The sequence below is a fragment of the Gallinula chloropus genome, assembly GCF_964237585.1.
Source record: "Gallinula chloropus genome assembly, chromosome: 20".
Lineage (NCBI taxonomy): Eukaryota > Metazoa > Chordata > Aves > Gruiformes > Rallidae > Gallinula > Gallinula chloropus.
In genome coordinates this window covers 7,609,049-7,627,872 of record NC_140105.1, presented here as the reverse complement: position 1 = coordinate 7,627,872, position 18,824 = coordinate 7,609,049, and the positions used below count along the sequence as shown (strand labels likewise).

At 44.7% G+C, this 18,824-nt stretch overlaps 1 protein-coding gene across 1 annotated transcript; it reads right to left on the bottom strand.

Annotated features, from left to right (window-relative positions):
- Window positions 1–848: 848 nt before the first annotated feature.
- On the bottom strand, window positions 849–17,577 carry PRKAR1A (protein kinase cAMP-dependent type I regulatory subunit alpha). Its single transcript, XM_084273380.1, has 12 exons — window positions 17,501–17,577; window positions 16,366–16,429; window positions 15,291–15,469; window positions 9,840–10,013; window positions 9,143–9,234; window positions 8,872–8,933; window positions 8,335–8,381; window positions 7,565–7,723; window positions 6,875–6,935; window positions 6,479–6,600; window positions 5,806–5,887; window positions 849–3,349 (listed from the first exon to the last, which is right to left on the bottom strand). The coding sequence occupies exons 3-12, from the start codon at window positions 15,465–15,467 to the stop codon at window positions 3,177–3,179; spliced, it is 1,149 nt and encodes a 382-aa protein (XP_084129506.1). The 5' UTR covers window positions 15,468–15,469; window positions 16,366–16,429; window positions 17,501–17,577; the 3' UTR covers window positions 849–3,176.
- Between the last annotated feature and the right edge of the window lie 1,247 nt (window positions 17,578–18,824).

Sequence of the window (18,824 nt, the reverse complement as noted above, 5' to 3'; positions counted from 1 at the left end):
GGGAGATGGAGGGCAGGATGAAGGAAACATGCCCATGGGTATTTAAACAGCTGTTGCTTTCTTTTTATTCTCCTTTTAGTGATAGTTTTTTAATGCATCTTTAAAGGTGGATGACGGCTTTAGCTTTCTCAGAGCTGGGTGCAAACCATGTCCAGTCTGAAACACTTCAGGTCATCACTCCTATTTCTGTCTGCCCACCAGAACTCACTCACAATTAACCATCACATGGTTAAAGTGCCCACGAAGTTTATGTATAGATGGGAGCAGGCAACTACAGAAGCTCCTAAGCTCCAATTCCAGACCAGTTTGGGTGGGAAGGGACCTCAGACCCCACCCCAGTGCCACCCCTGCCACAGGCAGAAACACTCCCAACAGCCCAGGGTGCCCAAAGCCCCATCCAACCCAGCCTTGAACCCTGCCAGGGATCCAGGGGCAGCCCCAGCTTCTCTGGGCACCCTGTGCCAGTGCCTCCCCCCTGCCCAGGTAGGATGTCTGCCCTGTATCTACTCTAAACCTACCCCTCCCTCAGCTTAAACATGACTAGGAATTAACCACCTTAAGATATCAGAGCAGAGGAGTTGCTACGTTGCTAACTCAAGCAAGACACAGGTACCTTCTCACTCCAGAAGCTGTCGTGCACCTGAAACCACAACTCCAGAGAAGCTCCCAGGTCATGGTCACAGGGTGGCTTGTGGAGAACAAGCTCTCCAGTGGGGTGGTTCAGTTGTGCTGCAAGCTAAGACATGAACTCAAGCCCCCAGAGTTAACACAAAGCTAAGCCATTAAGCTTCTTTATTAATGAGGTGGGAGAAACTACAGCCAAAGGAAAACACAATACAGGGATGGGGGGGGGGAAATAACAAGACTGATTGCATTTAAGAATTTAAATCATTTTATTGCTTTACCTGCCATTAGGACAATCTATAACAAAAGGAATATAATATAATATATTAGCACATACAGTAAATCAGACTTATATATGTCAGATAACGATACAAAAATGGTCCTCTGATTGACTATAGCTTCCTAGGGCAATAGACTTCATAAACTCGCTAAAGGTGGACTAGCAAAGTAGTACTTCTAAAGCCCTGAATGTTAGCTAAGGCAAAACTATGCCAATTGTGGTTTCAAACATATTTCAATTGCACACAAAGGTAAAGCTATAACTGTGATTAATATTTAACTCAGACTTAGCTGATTTATCTTAAAATCTTGTAGGTAAAACTACAAAAGGGAGTAACCAGCAAGCTAAAAAGATGCAGTAGTGAAACTCGATTAGAAAGCTTTGTATAAAAAAAAATGTGCATTTTTGTGTGGAGCTCTAACTAGATTTACACAGTTTTTGGTGCTTCAAAGTAACACACAGAACACATATGAAGAAAATACTTGGATAGAGTCAAAACTTAAGAAAACAGGTTTTTTTAAAAAAGAAAGGTAGCGTTTGCTTACTCCTTAAGGACTCTGGCAGAAATCCTCTACTCAACATCTTCTGAGTAGCTAGCTATACTCAAGCCACAAGCATTTAAAACCCATTTATTGGAATTTCAGGTTCAGAAATACCCTTTTGTAAAAGGCTTGACACCCTCAGGATTATTTTGTATCAATTAGCAGGCTCTCCCTGGTTTCCTACCTGCCTGGGGGAAAGTCTGTTGTATTTGAATCCATCATCACCTCAGAAAGGAAAAAAAATGAAGGTTCCATCGTTAGAAGTAGTTGCACAACAAATGCCAAACTGCTTGCTGTCACTCCCAAATACAAACCTACACTACTTTATATAAATTACAGTTTAAAGGAAACCTTAAAAATCACCTACTATTATTGAACCGTGGAATTCAGTATAAACTTTTGGGAAGTATTGGTGTGCACAGAGTAATGGAACACAAAGCTGGTAAATACTGAAATACATTTAAGACTCTGCAACATATCCAACTTGGAAAAAAAAAAAAGAATATGAAATATATGTTGTGTGTAAGCAAGGAAAGAGAATGCAGCTTTTGCATTTAAGCTAGCTTTACAATTAAACACTTTAAAAATCATGAATTGACTGATAAAAACTTAAAATTACTGAGCATTGCAGGGAAGGTAAAACATTGGCTGCTTCTGCCTCACGTTCCCTACCCAGAATAACAGCATTGCTAGAGACCAGCAGTCCTGCAACCAATGCTGGCCTTAAATACTCAACATTTATTTTACCTGGTAACAAAAGGTCACCTGAACTTCTCACTTTAAAAAAAAAAAAGTCAACTGAGGAATACAAAGCAAGCAAAAATCACAGGGAAAATAAAATGCTTGCCTCCAATTTCTACACCAATCTAAGTACTCAAACACTACTAACAGCCAGACAGCTGCACCATTCTTACACCGACCTATGTACTAGAGACCAAAGTTAGGCATTGACTGTAACATTTGGTTCTTGCCACTCTGAGCAGGAAGAGGTTGGAACAGCATATCTATCGCTGAAGAAAGAACAGGGAAAGAAAATCTAAAGTGGGTTGTGGCAAGTCAGCAAATTAAGTAACAACTGCAGCAGGTCACCAGAACTATGAACCTCGAAAGCGTCCATTTACACTTGACAGAAACATAACTAAGCAATCTTAAACCAGCAGACACAGGAACAATTATACTGTTAAACTCCAACTGTGGCTTTCTTAGCAGCTGACGCCTCATGATTAAACCCAGGATTACAGTACCCAGAAAGTTTTAAAAAGAAAAGGAAACCCCAAGCCCCAAGAAGCTCCGTTACAAGGGCAGCTCTCAGTTGGAAAGAAACACAGCAGATTACAACAGCCTTAAAATCCATCCAACAATTTGAGAAACACTTTTAAAAGATTCCCCCCTCCACAATCTACTGTCACCTCCTCACTCTATGGCGATTGGCATGGTGCTGGGAGGTCTCCAGGCTGCACCTGCCTGAGTCAGACACTTGCACAGAGAGAAGCCATCAGAGCAAACATCTCCATAGAAGTTTTTCTATTAATTTAATGGGACAGAGAGCACAGAACTAATATGCTCTAAATTAAAAATAGTGCCATGGGAAGCAATTTTTTTTCTTTTTTTTTTTTTTTTCTTTTTTTAAACAGACAGGAAGCTGCAAATGCCAGTGGCAACGTGGCTCTGCACAAGGGTAATAAAGCAGTCTGCGTTGATGAAGCATGTTTTGAGCAGGGAGGAAGGTTTCAGACAGACAGGGATACAAAACTGTTGTACTGCTGGATGTTTCGCTTGAGGATGTCGGAGCAGGGCCCCAGGACGCGTTCGAATCGGGGTCGGTCGAGCTTTACGCATTTCAACAGGCCACGAGCAACAACTGTGGCAGCACGGGGACGGTTCATCAGCAGGGCAATTTCACCTAGGGCAACAGGAAAGGGGGAAGAGCGTTAGAGAGCAACAGGCAGAAGAGCTGGAGAAGTTACCGTTGCATTTCAAACCTCTGCAGGAACGGAACAGAAGGTTAAATCAGGGTTTAACACCGATCAGAACAAGTATCTTTACTTACACTAGAACCAACTGTGAAGGCAGTTTTTCTTTTACTACTTTTTTTTTTATTAAAACACTCATCTGCATTCAAGGCTCACTGAAGAATCACAGGAGTTGGAAGGGACCTTGAAAGCTCATCCAGTCCAACCCCCTGCCAGAGCAACATCGCCCAGACTAAATCCCACAGGAACACATCCAGGTGGGTTGGAATGTCTCCAGAGAAGGAGACTCCTCAACCTCTCTGGGCAGCCTGTCCCAGTGAATGCCTAAAGAGTTTTTAGTGTTGGTTGTGCTAGATGAAGGTCACATTTTAATTAACCACATAGTTTTCCCAGTCAACAAGTAGGTATTTTTCTCATCAGGCATGCTGCTATTCAATATTTCTAGGCAACTTGGGACTAGATGACCATGATAGTAAAGGAGGAAAATACTAGTGCACAGAAGCCTCTGACCCACAGCAAGCCAGACTTTGCCATGGGGCTATTGAAGATGAGGAGCTGGAAGTCCCACTGAACTCCCATTTCCTAAGTTACACACAAACACACCAAAGATCTGCTCAAAGTAAAAGCTACAACTGGTAACCAACACAACTGGTAATGATGTTCTCAATAAGCCCCATTTCCACTGGTGACAACAGCTGCCCCTGACAACCCTGGCAACAGGGTGAAAAACCACAGCACCAGCTTTTGGGGTGACTTGTTTTTAAGCAGTTGGGCAAGTTATCTCTGTGTTCAGGACTGATGGAAGACTTGGTGGTCCTCAGAGAATAAACCTGCCTCTGCTATCAGAAGGGATGTTCAAAAGAAATGAGAACAACTTGTCCTCTGTGCCCAATTAAAACTCTGAACTCTCCAGCTTCCAAAACACAGGCTTGCAAAGGAGTAAGTAGGTTCTAGGGGAGAGTTGAACCCTTGGGGACAGGGCTGTGGCACCCAAACACAACAGCAGAGAGAATGTTTAGTTTAAGAGTGGGGAATCTCAGAAGTCCACATCAAGGGAAAAATGAGAAGAGACTGAAGTGACACACATATCTAGGACTAGATATGGAGCTAAGCAGACCTTCGGTCAGATCCAGTACTATTAGCACACCCTGAGTACATCCCACCTCAGGCCTTGCACCACAATATTTGTTGATTTCATCACCTACAAAGCTGAAAAACTGGACAACCAGAAGACTTTAGCAAGGGGACTGGTTACAGTAACCATGAGAGAGGACCCACCATAAACGTGAGACAAAAAGGTAGGCTTTTTTGAGAGAGAGCAGGGAGGAGGGAGAGTATTTAAACAGTAAGTAGTAGGTCCCAAATAGGTTGCTTTGTTTCAGAGCTAGAAGCCAGTTTTCTTCTGAACCAAAAATAAAGCCACCAGGAACACCCTGTTACATACTGTTACACTATACTCCAAGAACACTGCGTAAGCATACACATCCAGTCCTTATCTGGGAGCCCAAATAAATCAGCAGCCACCAGATAAGCAGTGAGTCCCATGTCAGGATTATTTCTAAACCTTTGTAAGTGTTATTACAGGACTGGAGCCCTTTTTTCCTGCCAGCACAACAAGCCTTGTCAAGTCAACACAATTTCTATGCCATGTAACTTTTAGCTAAGAACACCTTCAATAGAAGGTGAAAGGACCCTGATCTGTACCCCAGAGACTACATCCAGAGTATACAGAGTTCTGGGATCCCCAGTACCCAAGGGTAACAAAGCAGACCAAGTCCAGCACTGCCACCCAGATGTTTACAGGCCTGCAGCGCAGTGACATAGAGAGAGATGCTAAAAGAGCTTGGTTAGTCTGACCTGGAGAAAGCAAGGCCCAAGGAGGGAATCCCAGTGCTGTCTTCAGCTACATAATTAGTAATTATAAAGACAAAAGTAGACTGTTTTCTGTATGGTGAAAGGTAGAAAGCCACAAGGTGCAGAACAGGAAATTCTTGTCAGGCCTAAAGAAAAAGAGTTCTTCACAACAGGCTGGTTAAACAGTGAAAGAAATTGCCCAGAGAAGTTGTGGGATCTCCATCCATGGAGACATGAGACACAGCCAGAGCCCTGAGCAATACAACATGATTTCATATCAGCTCTGCTCAGGGTAGGGAGGTTGGACCACATCACCACCCAGTCCCTTCTAAATAAAGTACTCTGGAACCACCAGACTTCATGAGATACCTGCACCCCCGAATGCCAAGTGGCTTCAAGACTCACCTGACTGAGTGAACAGAGTTAGCCAAACCAGCAATTAAGCAAACCCATCCCATCACTATCACCCACACAGCACAGTTTAAATGGTGACAACAGTGTATGGAATCATAGCTGCCACTACATAACTCACCAAAATAATCAGAAGGTGCCAGTCTGCCCACTTCAACAAACTCTTCGTTTTCTGATCGGCGCTGTAACACTGCAGCTGTGCCCTAAAGGGAATGACAACAGTTGAACAACTGGAATTTCCAGCATCACTTGAAACACTGAATTCTACAAGGAATCAGCTGCTCTGCAGAAGTGACAGTTACGTTTCAGGCTAAGAATCACTCTGCAGTCCTTGCATAGTTTGCCAGACTGCTCTAAAAAACAGCTGGTCATCCTCCCTCCTTTCTGAGTATAAAGTGTCCTGGGTGTTTGTGTATCCACAGCGCTGGCTTCCTGTTTCTCCTCATAACAGTAGGAGTGTTACAGTGTGACTAGCAAAAAACCAAACAAAATACCCAGACAGAAAACAGTAATACCATTAGCAAGACATTACGAGCTCTCTAGAACAGGCCTCTGCTCTTCTGAAAAAAATACACTGGTTTTAGCCAGAAAATTGTTACTTTTTTTCCTGGAAGTACCATCTGTAAAAATAGCAAAACTAAATATAAGCTTCTGCCTGTCTAGCAAGATAACATTTCTTTAGGAATTCTCTGTTCTTGTATTTCATTTTTCCCCTAAGTGTCCATCTAGGGACAGAATACACCATGTTAAGAAAAAAAAACAGGTGAAGTTCCAAGTTTTCCTTTTGACCTTACCTCCAAGATAATGAAGAACTCATCTCCTGGCTCTCCCTGGACCACAATCTTTTGCCCATCCTCAAACTGTACCGGTTCCAATGCATCAGCTACAGTGAGACGCTCCCACTTGTCCAGAGATTCTACAGAATTAATAGTTCATTAACAGAGGATCTTTTCAAGGCACAAATTATACTTTTTTTGCTCTGTCTTTAATGCTGAGGTCAATCTATTTCCAGGTACGTTTCTGCATCAGATAAAGACTTGTATCTTGGAATGATGCAGGAAAGCAGTGCAGGCTTCACAGTCAGTTGTAACACCTTACCCCAAGAGCCCACGATGATAATAATGCTGGGAAACACCTTTAATACAATATAGCAATTTATTCCACTTGAGAACAAAAACCTTCTCACTTACCCAATATAGATACTTTACTAAGGAATTCCTCATACATCTTCCTCTTTCTCAAAGTACTCCCCTACAAAAAAAAAGAACCCCCCCCCACAGAGTAAGTTTTCTTTCTGCTTCATGTTTTACCTGAGGCTTCAAATAAAAATTAAAGACAAAAGTGTATTTAACCAAACATACCACATCCTGTCTGCTCAGACCCCAAAGCCACAAGATTAAGTGTTTTCAAATTTCACCATTTCAGTAACAGTCCAGAGTTCAGCAACCCTCATCAAGTACTTTGCACTGACTGCAGCCTTAATGTTTCTTAAATGCATTCTTACCATCTCACCTTGCCAAAATTCACAAGTATTTTAGGTACACCTGCAGTTCACATGCACTACTTACACACAGACACCTAAATAGAAAGTAGAATCGTATCTGGGATGTTATCCAGTAAGTATCACGATTTTAGCCCCATTTAAGACTGCATTGGCATCATTTTGTTCACTCATGCAAGGTTCCCCCCTGCCCCATTCCTGATAGACATGCTGAAGGCACAGCTTCCTGGTTACAGGACTCTGAATAACTCACTCAAGTGAATGACAGGCACAGAGAGAAGGTCGAATGACCACTATGAGTCAATAGTAAAACCAAAAGCATAACTCCAGGTCTGCACACAGCTGCTAGAGCCACACACTAGAGAGAAACACTACTTGCCATCAGGATCCTTCTGTAGCTATCTCTATCAATGCCCCACAACTTCACATTCGTCTTCGCTTTGACGGTTGCAGCACGAGGAGTTCCATAGATAAGGGCAAGTTCTCCAAAGCTTCCACCCTCACCAACACTGGTGGCCCACTCGTTGTTCACGTAAACCTGAAAGGCAGCAAGTGGTGATAAGCCCACCATGTCTTATGAGCTGGTCAGCAACAATGTGAAGCTCCTGCCACCCGTATTTCCTTCACAGCAAAGGAAATTCTCATGTCTGTACAATCAGAGCTGACCATCTCAGGGTTTCATCAACACTTCACAGCCATCCCCAACCCCAGCCACAATTTTTACTTTCATCAACAGGGGACTCTCTACATCCCACACACAGAGACTACACATGTAGAGTCCTGAGACTCTCTGACAGGAACTAAAACCAGAACAGAGTCTGTTGGAGAAAGCTATGGATTAGTTGGACTAGAAGATAAAAAGTCTGGTCCTTGTGAAAGCCTGTCCCACAGGTCAGCTAGGTTCCACCCTGCACTTACAAAGTATCATCAGCATTGTGTTGTTTCCAAATAATTCATTTTGAAACTCAACACAATTCATGGTCTGTGCAGCCAGACTGAGCCGTTAAGAAGCAAAGAGACTCCAAAGCCAAATAAGCTTCTACAAGAGAAAAGCTGTTAAAGGAAGAACCTGTAACACAGGCCTACAAATATCAGGCTATTCCTCTGCTGGGGATGGACACCTCTTAAAAAAATATTAATAATACTTACATCCATTTCTCCTTGATCAACAACATAGAAGTTATCACCTTCATCACCTAAAAAAGAAAAAAATGAATACACACTAAAACAAGAGTAAAGCTACACAGGCACTCGTGTTTCAGGGAATGTTTAGACTTTAAGTTTGGCAGAGAAATTTTGCACAGCTTACACGGTAACATTTCACTTCTTGCCAAGTTCATACTCCTCTCAGTCCTGTGAAACAGGACAGCTACCAGTATGGAGGAGATGGGCAGCATCTCCAGGGTTACTGGAGAGGTGTACTGGAACCACAGACTGACACCACGTGTTTTACAGAGACATTGAATGGCCATCTTTCCAATAGCTAATGTCAGCAGCACAACCACAGCTGCTCCAGTCCTCACTTTAGCATGAGCTATGCTTCAAGTAACACAGCAAGAAAGGGTGACTGCATCCAGACAATGTTTTTGTTTTCAGATAAAGAAAAACCCCAAGCTAACATGAGCACAAGGCCAGAGCCTGCTCACCACCCCCAACTTACTCATCAACACAAAGATTGTCACTTGCCTTGCTGTATGACAGTCTCTCCTGCGATGTAAGTCACGGGGAACATCGCATCAAAGATGTCACTGCAAGAAAGGATATCAAAATCAGACGACTGCTTGAACAACTGCCATGCATGCAACGACAGACCAGTACCTTCAGCCCACCAATACTTTTCCTACAACCTCTGCAGATTACACAGACTGTTATGAAGATGCTGTATAGCTTATGACACATTTAGCTGTTCTCAAGCCTGTGCTTCAGAAGCTTTAAGACTGCAAAGATTTATTCCTACCTTCTTTCATTATCATCAAGATGGGCAAACAGCACGTTCTTCTCAATAGCTTTTGCCAAAGCAGCCATAGTCTTATAATCTTTTGGAATAACCTAGGATACAGTCGGAAAAATAATCTGTTTAATTTCATTTTTCAAGAAGCATTTCTGCATTCCCCAGGGTAAATAAATTAAATTGCTACAAAACACTGGCTGAGTGTTTCCAGTTTCTCTCAAGCACTACAGAATGTAACCCAAATATAGTCAGTGTTTACAGCCAGTCTGCACAGAAGGTAAATAAAATCTGGCAGTATTTTATGCAACTGTAAAAGCATCACTCTGTGCTAAGTTTATACTTGTATTCTTGCAAAAAAAAGTATCTGTTCAACTTGCATTTTCCTATGAAGTACAGCAAGTCTGCTCTACCATGAGGCTAGTTGTAATGCCACTGCAGCTGTTGAATAACTGAAAGCACTTTATGTATATATTTATATATCTTACTTCAAAGGGAACAGGCCTAAGTTATGCATAAATGGTTTAATTGCATGACAGTGTATTCTAGCCTCCAATTAAAGACACAGCTCTGCTTTTTCCAGTTAGCACAAGAGCTAACAGGCTAAGGGAGCGCAGTGTTATTTAACATACTGAGCAGAAGGTGGTCTTCGACAAGCTCCTGGATTGCAGATGCAATTTTTAGCAGTGTTTAAAAGTCAGAGCACCTTTCTAACATAAGATGCAGCATCCTCTTCTGTATAGACTTCTGCACTGATGGCCCCACGTCTTCTTCGTCCCTTGACCACAGGGTTCATAGGAGGAGGAGGAGAGATTTCATCCTCCCGTGAGTCTGAGCGAGAACCAGACTTCTGTTGATTCAACAACTGTTTCGTTTCCTCCTAAATAGGAAGGAAAGATATGTCTGTGTCACACAATCCAATAAAGAAAAGTCATTACAGCTCATATTCCAATTCAGTCTGCCAGCACCAGGGAGCTTCCTGTGTACTATTACTCCGACATTAAGGCAAACAGGAGACTACAGCAACCAAGATCAAAGCCCTTTCAGAGTGGATGGCAGATACGCCTTTCATTCATAGCATTCACATCACAACAGTGTTTATTTTAGTAAGTTACACTAATAGTTTAATAAATTTAAAAAAGCATAACCAAGTTGATTCTTTTTTCAGCTACAGTATTCGACAGGCAATGAAGACATTTGTCCTGCTGTAAGCCCAGCAGTTCTTCCCCTCAGCTGAGAGGTGTTAAGCCTTTTTTTTTATTTGAAAGACAGAGGAGCAATTCCTCAGAAATCCATGTTACATGAGAAGCTTTGAAACAAGGTCAAGTCATGAACCAACTCGATACCTAATAACCAACAGTTATTTTAGGAGAAAGAGATATGAATACTGCTCACAGAAGAGCTGGAAGAAGGATGCTGGAGGCCAAAGCAGTTTTGGGTTGGTTGGGTTTTGGGAGGTGTTTTTTGATTTAGGTTTTTCTTTTTCCAAACCACAACTTTACATGTTGTTACACGTTCTCCTTATTTCCCTCAGTCACCCATTGTGCTGTGTTGTGGTACTACAGAAGACTAGAGTACTTACAATGCAATGAAGTCTAACTAGTTGGACACATGGAAATTTGATTCTTTCATGTACCAGAAGATTCCCTTTAATCAGCTAAAATCAGATTAAAAACAAAACAAAAAAGCCAACCTTGGAGCCGCAGCATTTGCATCAGAACAGCTTAAAATGACTTTCCCAGCATTAAGGAAACAGGGTTTTGGAACATGCCTTAAAAGAACAAGGAGTCATCTGTTCTCTGAGAGCTCCCAGTACTTCTGAAAGCTGGTTTTGTCCCCGTGTCCTTGATAAACCGTCCCCTGCCCAGCTGGGCAGCTCAGTGCTTGGCTGCCACGCTCCACTCCGGAGGTGCATGGAGTCTATGTATAACACTAATGCTTTGAGGAAAGGGACATCAGATAACCAGTACAGGGAGTTTACATTTTACACCAAGCACTGATCCATCAAATTACATTTCACTTCCTGCTTTTGGCCCGTTGATAAAATAGGGCTACATTTCAAAATGATGGGAGCAAAACTTATTTAAAACCTGGTTTGTATCTTCTGATTGGAGACATGTCTCAGCAGAGATGAAGTTAAAAATAGCTTGAGCACTGTGTTTGGTTCAAACTGCCTCTCTACAAGGTGGGCATCAACCTCAGAAACACACAGTTAGTTCAGGTATAGAACCCTTAACCCACAAAAAACCTCAGCAACTCTGGAACACTAGCGCTGTATTTTGTTCCTGTATCACATAAAATACAGAGATCCTGTAACTTTTAGAGACAGAAACACCACAGCAGCCTTTAACAAGGCAGCCAGGTATCAAAACACTGTTCAGAGACCCAGCAGTGCAATGGCCCACTCAAGGAAAAGGCCCAGAACACAAGTGGTGGCTTCTACCTGATCCAAGATTGAATGTTATTACATTAAAAAGAAGCACACTAAGGTAGGGCATGGACATGGAAACAGGTTACAGGTGGGTAAGAGAATATGACCTGAAAATATGCCATCTACTCCCAATAGCTTATTGCACTCAAGAGGAAGGTTATCCCTGAATGAGGCTGATCTCCATAAATTCATATTAGACATTGCAAGACAACACTGTGCCATGGGGTAGGCGACATGCTCAAATCTCATCACTTTCTTAGCAGTAGCTTTTCATGCTTTCGTCTTTTTAAATACATCCTTTTAAATACACCTTTTATAATTTCTGATAAGAAACCACATATAACACTACCAGATCAGAGAAAAACGACAGTGGGGCCTGAAGAAAGCTGAGTTGTTATTCTCAGTGACTTCACAGAGTTCAGCTAGTGTTTGAGCCACGAATGTGTTTGGTTAGGTTTAGAAGCTCTTCAAATTAAGCACATAACGCACACAGGCACTCCATTTGCTCTGTACTGACCTGCATAACCATTACCAGGACTGTAAAAAGGTTTAGCAATAGCACTGGCCTATTTATTACATTCAAGTGTTGATCCTGGTCTTTCAGCTGATGAAGCAGTTCAAAGTTTTCAGTCAGTGACCACTAACTGTAAGTTTTATCTTTCCTGACAAGTAAGAAATAGTTAAGTTCACTTAAATTATGACAAGTGAGAAATACTGAAGTGACAACACTTTGTGTATTTGTATTTAAGTCTCTCAGCTACCAAAGACGACCCTCACAATTTCAGTATCACATTTTACACTGTACAGTCTGGCACCTGGTACCTTCACTATACCAGAAACAGCCTCAACCTCTTCTGGCTAATTAGTGTTTAGTTTAGATAAGCTCTACACTCAAAAGCTAAAAAGCAGCGTTAAGAGCTCAGCCATAAAGCCACAGTTGTACATCCTTCTAAACTACCATGGTTTGCAAAAGAAATACTTAGGAAAATGGTCAGGTATGTATCTGTGGAGGCAGAGCAGGTGGGAGGGAACAGCCACAGTGACCAGGTATCAGCTGCACTTCCCAGCCCCAGCTTTCTCCAAAGCCAAACGTGCACATCACTGCATTAAACACAGTATTTCAAACCCGTGCTTACTCCAGCACACAGCCATGCCCAATATCCAAGATTCATCTGGCAGGCTGTAATAATCATCTCCACATTAAATTTCCATAGCTCAAACTACATCACACAGCCAAGCCCAGCACCGGATGGCTGTTAGCATGAGCTGGCCTTACCAGACATGTTAGCACAGCAAAAAGAACAGAGGCCTTTGTACACCACAAGCAGATCAAACAACAACATTTCTACAGTCAATGTGTAACAGTTTGGTTCATGTAACAGCTCTCCTAACTCAGAAGAGGATATTTGAATTCTTACAGTAGCTACAACTGTCTGAGACATGGTAATTGTAACGTTTCTTTCTGAACACAAATTCAAAAGCATGTTTAAATGTCTTCAACATATTTTAATAACATGACAGTGAATCAGCTCTGTGTTTGCGCACCGTGGAAGAGATGACTTGTCAGGATAACTAGAGAGAAAATAGCAACCTCACTCAGCTAAAAGGGATCTCCTTCCAAGTTCAATCTTTAAAAAAATATTGTATCTCAACCTCAACCTGGACAAGCAGATTTGGAAAGCACAATGAAAAGTCGCTCTGCTTTATGAAAGATGTAGCAGACAGCACTTCTGGGAAGTGAAGCAAATTCTACTTCAGACATTTTTGCTCTATCAGAGCTTGAGCTGGTAGAGCTGCTACCAGGTTAGAGCTGGTTAATTTGGTATCTTGGTATCCGATGCTTCCCAGGCTGGGAAGCTGGTTACTTGGTATCTGATGCTTCCCAGGCATGGATGTCAGTGGAGTGAGTTAGTGCAGTGTAGGATGTTCACTGATCTGTTATTTGACAGGTATTAAGGTACGTGTTACCTGGTTAAATTATGACCAATCCATTATCCATTTGGCTGAATGGTGAAATCACAGAAAACTCTGGCAATTTTTAAGTTCACAAAGGCAAGAAAAACACTACAATTTCACTTGTAGCTATTGCTGCACTAGAGGGTATACACGACCCATGCCCACACACTAACCAAAATTCTAAGAGTAATTAAAGGGGCGGGGGGTGGGGGAGAATCATCACCTAACCAGCTTTATTTTCAGCTTCCTTGTAGGCTGGCTGAGTACATAGCCCATTCACAGCAGAATAAAAATCAAGACTTATTCAACTTCAAAATACATGTGATTAAGTTCAGAGCTGGACTTAATAAGAAATTGTTTCCTTTAATCTCAAATAGTGCACATGTTCAACAGAAGTCCACTACACAAAAACATCCAGGCACTTCTATTTTATATCCCTACACATGCATTGGTTTAGTTTATTCTAAGCACAGTAACACTGTTTACTTCTTAGAGTTTTGTATATCAACACTTGTGGTGATGTTTTAAAAACTATCAATCTATCAGTACTTAGAAACTCATGAATCCAAGGCAGGAAAGGAGGCATGGTAGCAGGGAGGGTCAAAAGATTTAAGAACCTAATCACTACCTGGCTTGCTGCTGTTACTCTCTCTGAAAGAGAATGCACTCAAGTTGCAACCACACACACACAAAAAGTCAGACATATTATAGATTTCTCATTAATTAAGTATTCCTTATATACATAGTGAACTACTGGATGTTAGTTTGCAGCATTTGGTCATTTTCTAGTATCTACCTTGAACACTTCCATTAAAGGTTGTAAATACACATACTGGAAACTCTTGAGTGTTAATTTCCTTTTTACATCAGCAATTAGTTACTAACTAGCATTTTTTAAAAATAAGAATATATACAACCCATCCATATCAAGTACAGAAAGCAGCACATGCACATGACTGCTGTACAAGGTCACAGCTACGTTATTTACTCACAGTGTACTCCAAATGGAGTTGCAGCTAACCTTTCCTCTGCATCAGCCTTTAAAATCTCCTATTTTCCTATCCACTTTGATATTATACGAAATTAACAGGCCAGAAGGACGTGAAATCACTGTTTCAAATACAAGCACTGAGATGACAAAACGCTTCCCATTCCCAAGATCCCAGACTGCTTCCAACAAAAACAAAACCACCACAGAGACCTTGAGGACAAACGCAAGAGGAACAACAAAGCAGAACACCAACACCAACCTCCCAACAGACAGCAGAGACAGGCTGGCTCTCCTGGAGATCAGGAATGCAAGATCTTACATTTGACTTCACACAGGCCTGGTAGCTGCCACTGCTGTGCTGTAGCCAAAGTACTGCAAACATTGATCGCAATAGAAGAAACCAAACGCCTACTGCCAGTGTCTAACCAAGGTCAAACACCACGGTTATCATCTAGCTGCAAACACAATCATTGATGCTATCTATTAGCTTCTATGAGCAAGCATTACACTGGGATTACAGCTGCATCCCAGCTGGGGTAAGTCTCATTGTAACAGAGCACATAGGGCAGAACAGGAGCTGACAACAGAGGTGCTCTGACACCACAATCAGCTGCCATAAGCCATAGGAAAATAGGATTTGTCTTCCAAAAGCATCAGTTCCAGTTTCAAAGAGCCAATGTGAACACCAGTCACAGCTGAAGCTCACCCTCTAAATCACAAAGAAATAATCTAAGTTTAGGCTATTTCACCCTCCCTCTCTCCCCAAGACGTTTTCTTACCTTCTCCAATCTTTCAAAGTATTCTCTGAGGAATCCCATGGGTCTTTCAGGTCTCACTGTGCATAACTGTACGATGCAATCCTTCAGGAGCTGCTGAATGTTGTGTTTTTGGACATAAAGTTCACATTCCCGAAGACTACGCTCCTCCTCACTGCTGCTGCTGCTGGAAGCTGCCATTGCTGAAGAGAAAAAGCCCAGATGATTAAATAAGTAGTGGAAGCAAAGATACTGCTGCCCGATGTAGTCAGGTAGATTATGTTGCCTAAAAGGGTTACACTGAATTATCATCTCACTGATATCACAGCATAAAACTACTTTTATCTGTAAGACTAGTAACAAAGCCAAACCATAAAAGAAATAAAAAATACTAACTTATTTAGCACCTGGAAAGAAACTTTAAAAATCTGGGTGCTCTATAGCCACAGGCACAAAAGGGAAAGGATTTGATTGAGCTGGGAAAGCTTTCACAGCTCAAGAGAGTCAGGGAAGCTCCCACCTAAACTTTCTGCTGATTAACCTAGTAATTGGTAGCAGGCTCACAGCAGAGCTGCACCATCTGTGTGGGATCATGTGGGTGATGACCAGGAGATAGGTGGGTGGAAACCAGGAATCTGAGAGGCAAGTATGAAAAGTATTAGGAAGTAAAACTTGGTAAGGTTGAAGCCAGCTTGCCAAATGCCAAGGCAGAGCCAACTAAGGGAAGTTATGGAACTAGGAATGTTCCTCCTAAAAAGCTACTTTAAACCGGTCCATACTCCATGACTATCTCTGTGGATACACTGCAATGCCTCAATATTCCCTCAACTGTAAATAATCAAGGCTACCTGGTTAAAAAGCATCTATTACAGCACCAGGTTTTCAGAAGACTTCAAAATGACAGTGCCAGCTGTAACACTTCCAAGAACATTCTTAAGCAGGTTTTTCCTCCTTTTCAGGTTGTACAGAATCATTTTAAAATATAATTTTACATATATATATATAAAAACAAGGCTTTTTTCTTTTTTTAAAGCAATTAACACTGAGACAGCTAAAGAAATGATTTCTCAGGGCTTTGTTTGATGAAATATAAAGTTACCTGGTGCACGGACAGCGGCAACAGCTTATGAATATGCAGTAAGATACGTTGATCCCAGGATCAGCTTTTGAAAGGAGAAAAAAAAAAAAGGTATTTAGACAAAATAATTTTGAAGAATCCATGTGGTACTGTCATAATATCCTACCAAGGCAGCAGACTGAGACACACAGGCAATGGTATCCCCTTGAATTATTCTACAAGCAGTTACAGGAGGCCTCAAGTTAATAGAAAATTTGTAGGACTTCAGACAGGTTTCACTCTTGTCACAGCTAATCCCTGCATACGCACACACAGATGAATTATGCATTGCATAAACCCCAAGTACAGACTTCACATGGACTGAAAAAGTGCCTTAATGTTCTCCAGTTGCTCCCTTTGTTTTGACAACTCAACACAGTAAAGGTCAGGGTTAATTAACAGCCTCAGAGACACTCGGGGGCTCCAGCACAGCCTACAGATTGCAGTCTGCAGGAAAATCATTGCCCTGCTGACAGACAGCGGACCAGGGCCACGGCTGCTCACACACAGAGCAAGGCCAGTGTGGAAAATACCAAAGAAACGAGGAGTCACTGGCATTTTAACGATGTATTTTTTCTGAAGGCTGCAGACCCGAAGTCCTCCAGAGCCCCCGACGCCCGGCTGCACTCCGGCTGCTGCGAACCGCCGAGACCCGGCCCGTCCGCCCGCCCCGGGGCTGCTCTGCCAAACCCAGCCCGCCCCTCACCGCAAGGCCGGGGCTGCCTGTCGGTCCCCGGAGGCGCCGCCGCCAAGGCCCCAGCGGCGCGGGCGGGCAGCCCCACAGCGAGAAGCCGTTCCCAGGGGGCCGAACCCCCCCATCCCCGTGTCGGCCCGGAGCCGACGCCCGCCACAGCCCGCTGGGCCCTCACGCAACGCGGCCTCTCCCGCCCCGGACACGGGGCCTCCAGCTGAGGCGGTAAGAGGCCGCTGATCCCGACTCCTCTCCTCGAGCAGGCCCGGGAGCTGCCAGCACCGGGCCGCTCCCCTCAGCGGGGCCGGGGCCGGCCCCCGCCCCCAAGGCCGCAGGCCTCCCGCCCCGCGCTCTTCCCTCCCGGCCCGGCGTCGCCACTCCCCTCAGGGGCCGCCCCACCGGCCACGGCAGGGCCCCGCCGCTCACCTGGCGCGGGCGGCTCCACCGGGCCCTCACCGCCCCCCGCCCGTCCCGGCCCGGCCGCGGCCTCAGCGACAGCAGCGGTAGCAGCTCCCACCGGAAACCAACTGGTCCGGCCAATCAGCGCCCGCCGTGACGTCAATGCGCCTCGCTCTCACCCAGACCCGTCGCCGCGGTAACCTTAAAGGGGCAACGCCGGGCGCGGCAGCCCCAACGGAGAGGCTGCAGCCCAGAGCGCGGCCCGCCTCGCTCAGCGCCGCCTGCCCCTTTAAGGCTGACGGGGAGAGAACGGCTGAGGGGGAGCGGGCCCGCCGGGTCCCGCGGCTCGGCGGAGAGAGGCAGCGGGCGGCCTGTCTTCGGCGCGGGCCGTGCCCTGTGTGACTGAGGCCGCCGGAGCCCTGCCGGGTAGCGGGGAGGGCACGAGGCCCCGGCCGGGCCTGCCAGGCCTCACTCGGGGTGACGGGACCCCGGAGACCAGCGGGGAAAATCGCCCTCGGCTGCGGCCGAGATCCCAGCGCGCGATGAGCGCTCCGCCCGCGCAACGGCCCGAGAGCAGCCCGCTGGGTCCCTCCGCTTCGGCCACCCGGAGCCCCTGAGGAGCGACCGAAGGCGCGGGCGGTGCCGGCCGGGAGAGACGGAGCCGGGAAGGACTCGCGTGGGGTCCTGCCCCGCGCGCCCGCCCCTTCGCAGCATCACAGAGCGTCAGGGGCTGGAAGGGATCAGCCAGTCCCACCCCGGCCAGAGCGGGAGCACCCAGACGGAATCCCACAGGAACGCGCCCAGGCGCGTTTGAACGTCTCCAGAGGAGACTCCCCAGGCTCTCTGGGCAGCCTGTCCCAGGGCTGTGTCACCCTCGCAGGGACACAGTTCCTCATTACATTCACATGGAACTTTCTTTGCTCCAGCTTCCACCCGCTGCCCCTTGTCCTGCCTCTGGCCATCACTGAGCAGAGCCTGGCTCTGTCCTCCTGCCTCTCACCCTTTACACATTTATAGACATTAATGTCACCCCTCAGTCTCCTCCAAGCTAAAGAGACCCACCTCCCTCAGGCTCTCATACGGAAGGGGCTCCACCCCCTTCATCACCTCGGTGGCCCTGTGCTGGGCTCTTCCACGGAGTTCTGTGTCCTCCTTGAACTGCGGGGCCCAGAGATTTAATGTATATTTTGAGACTGGAAGCTGTTGGTGCTTTGGCAATGATCACACCAAGCCATCAGGAAGGCTGCTGTGGTGGTTCTCAGTTACCACCTCTCGTATTAAAGAAACAAAATACTCATGGCTTTGGTCAGGATCCACATTGCTGACAGACCCAAGCCAGCCCCTGAGTTCC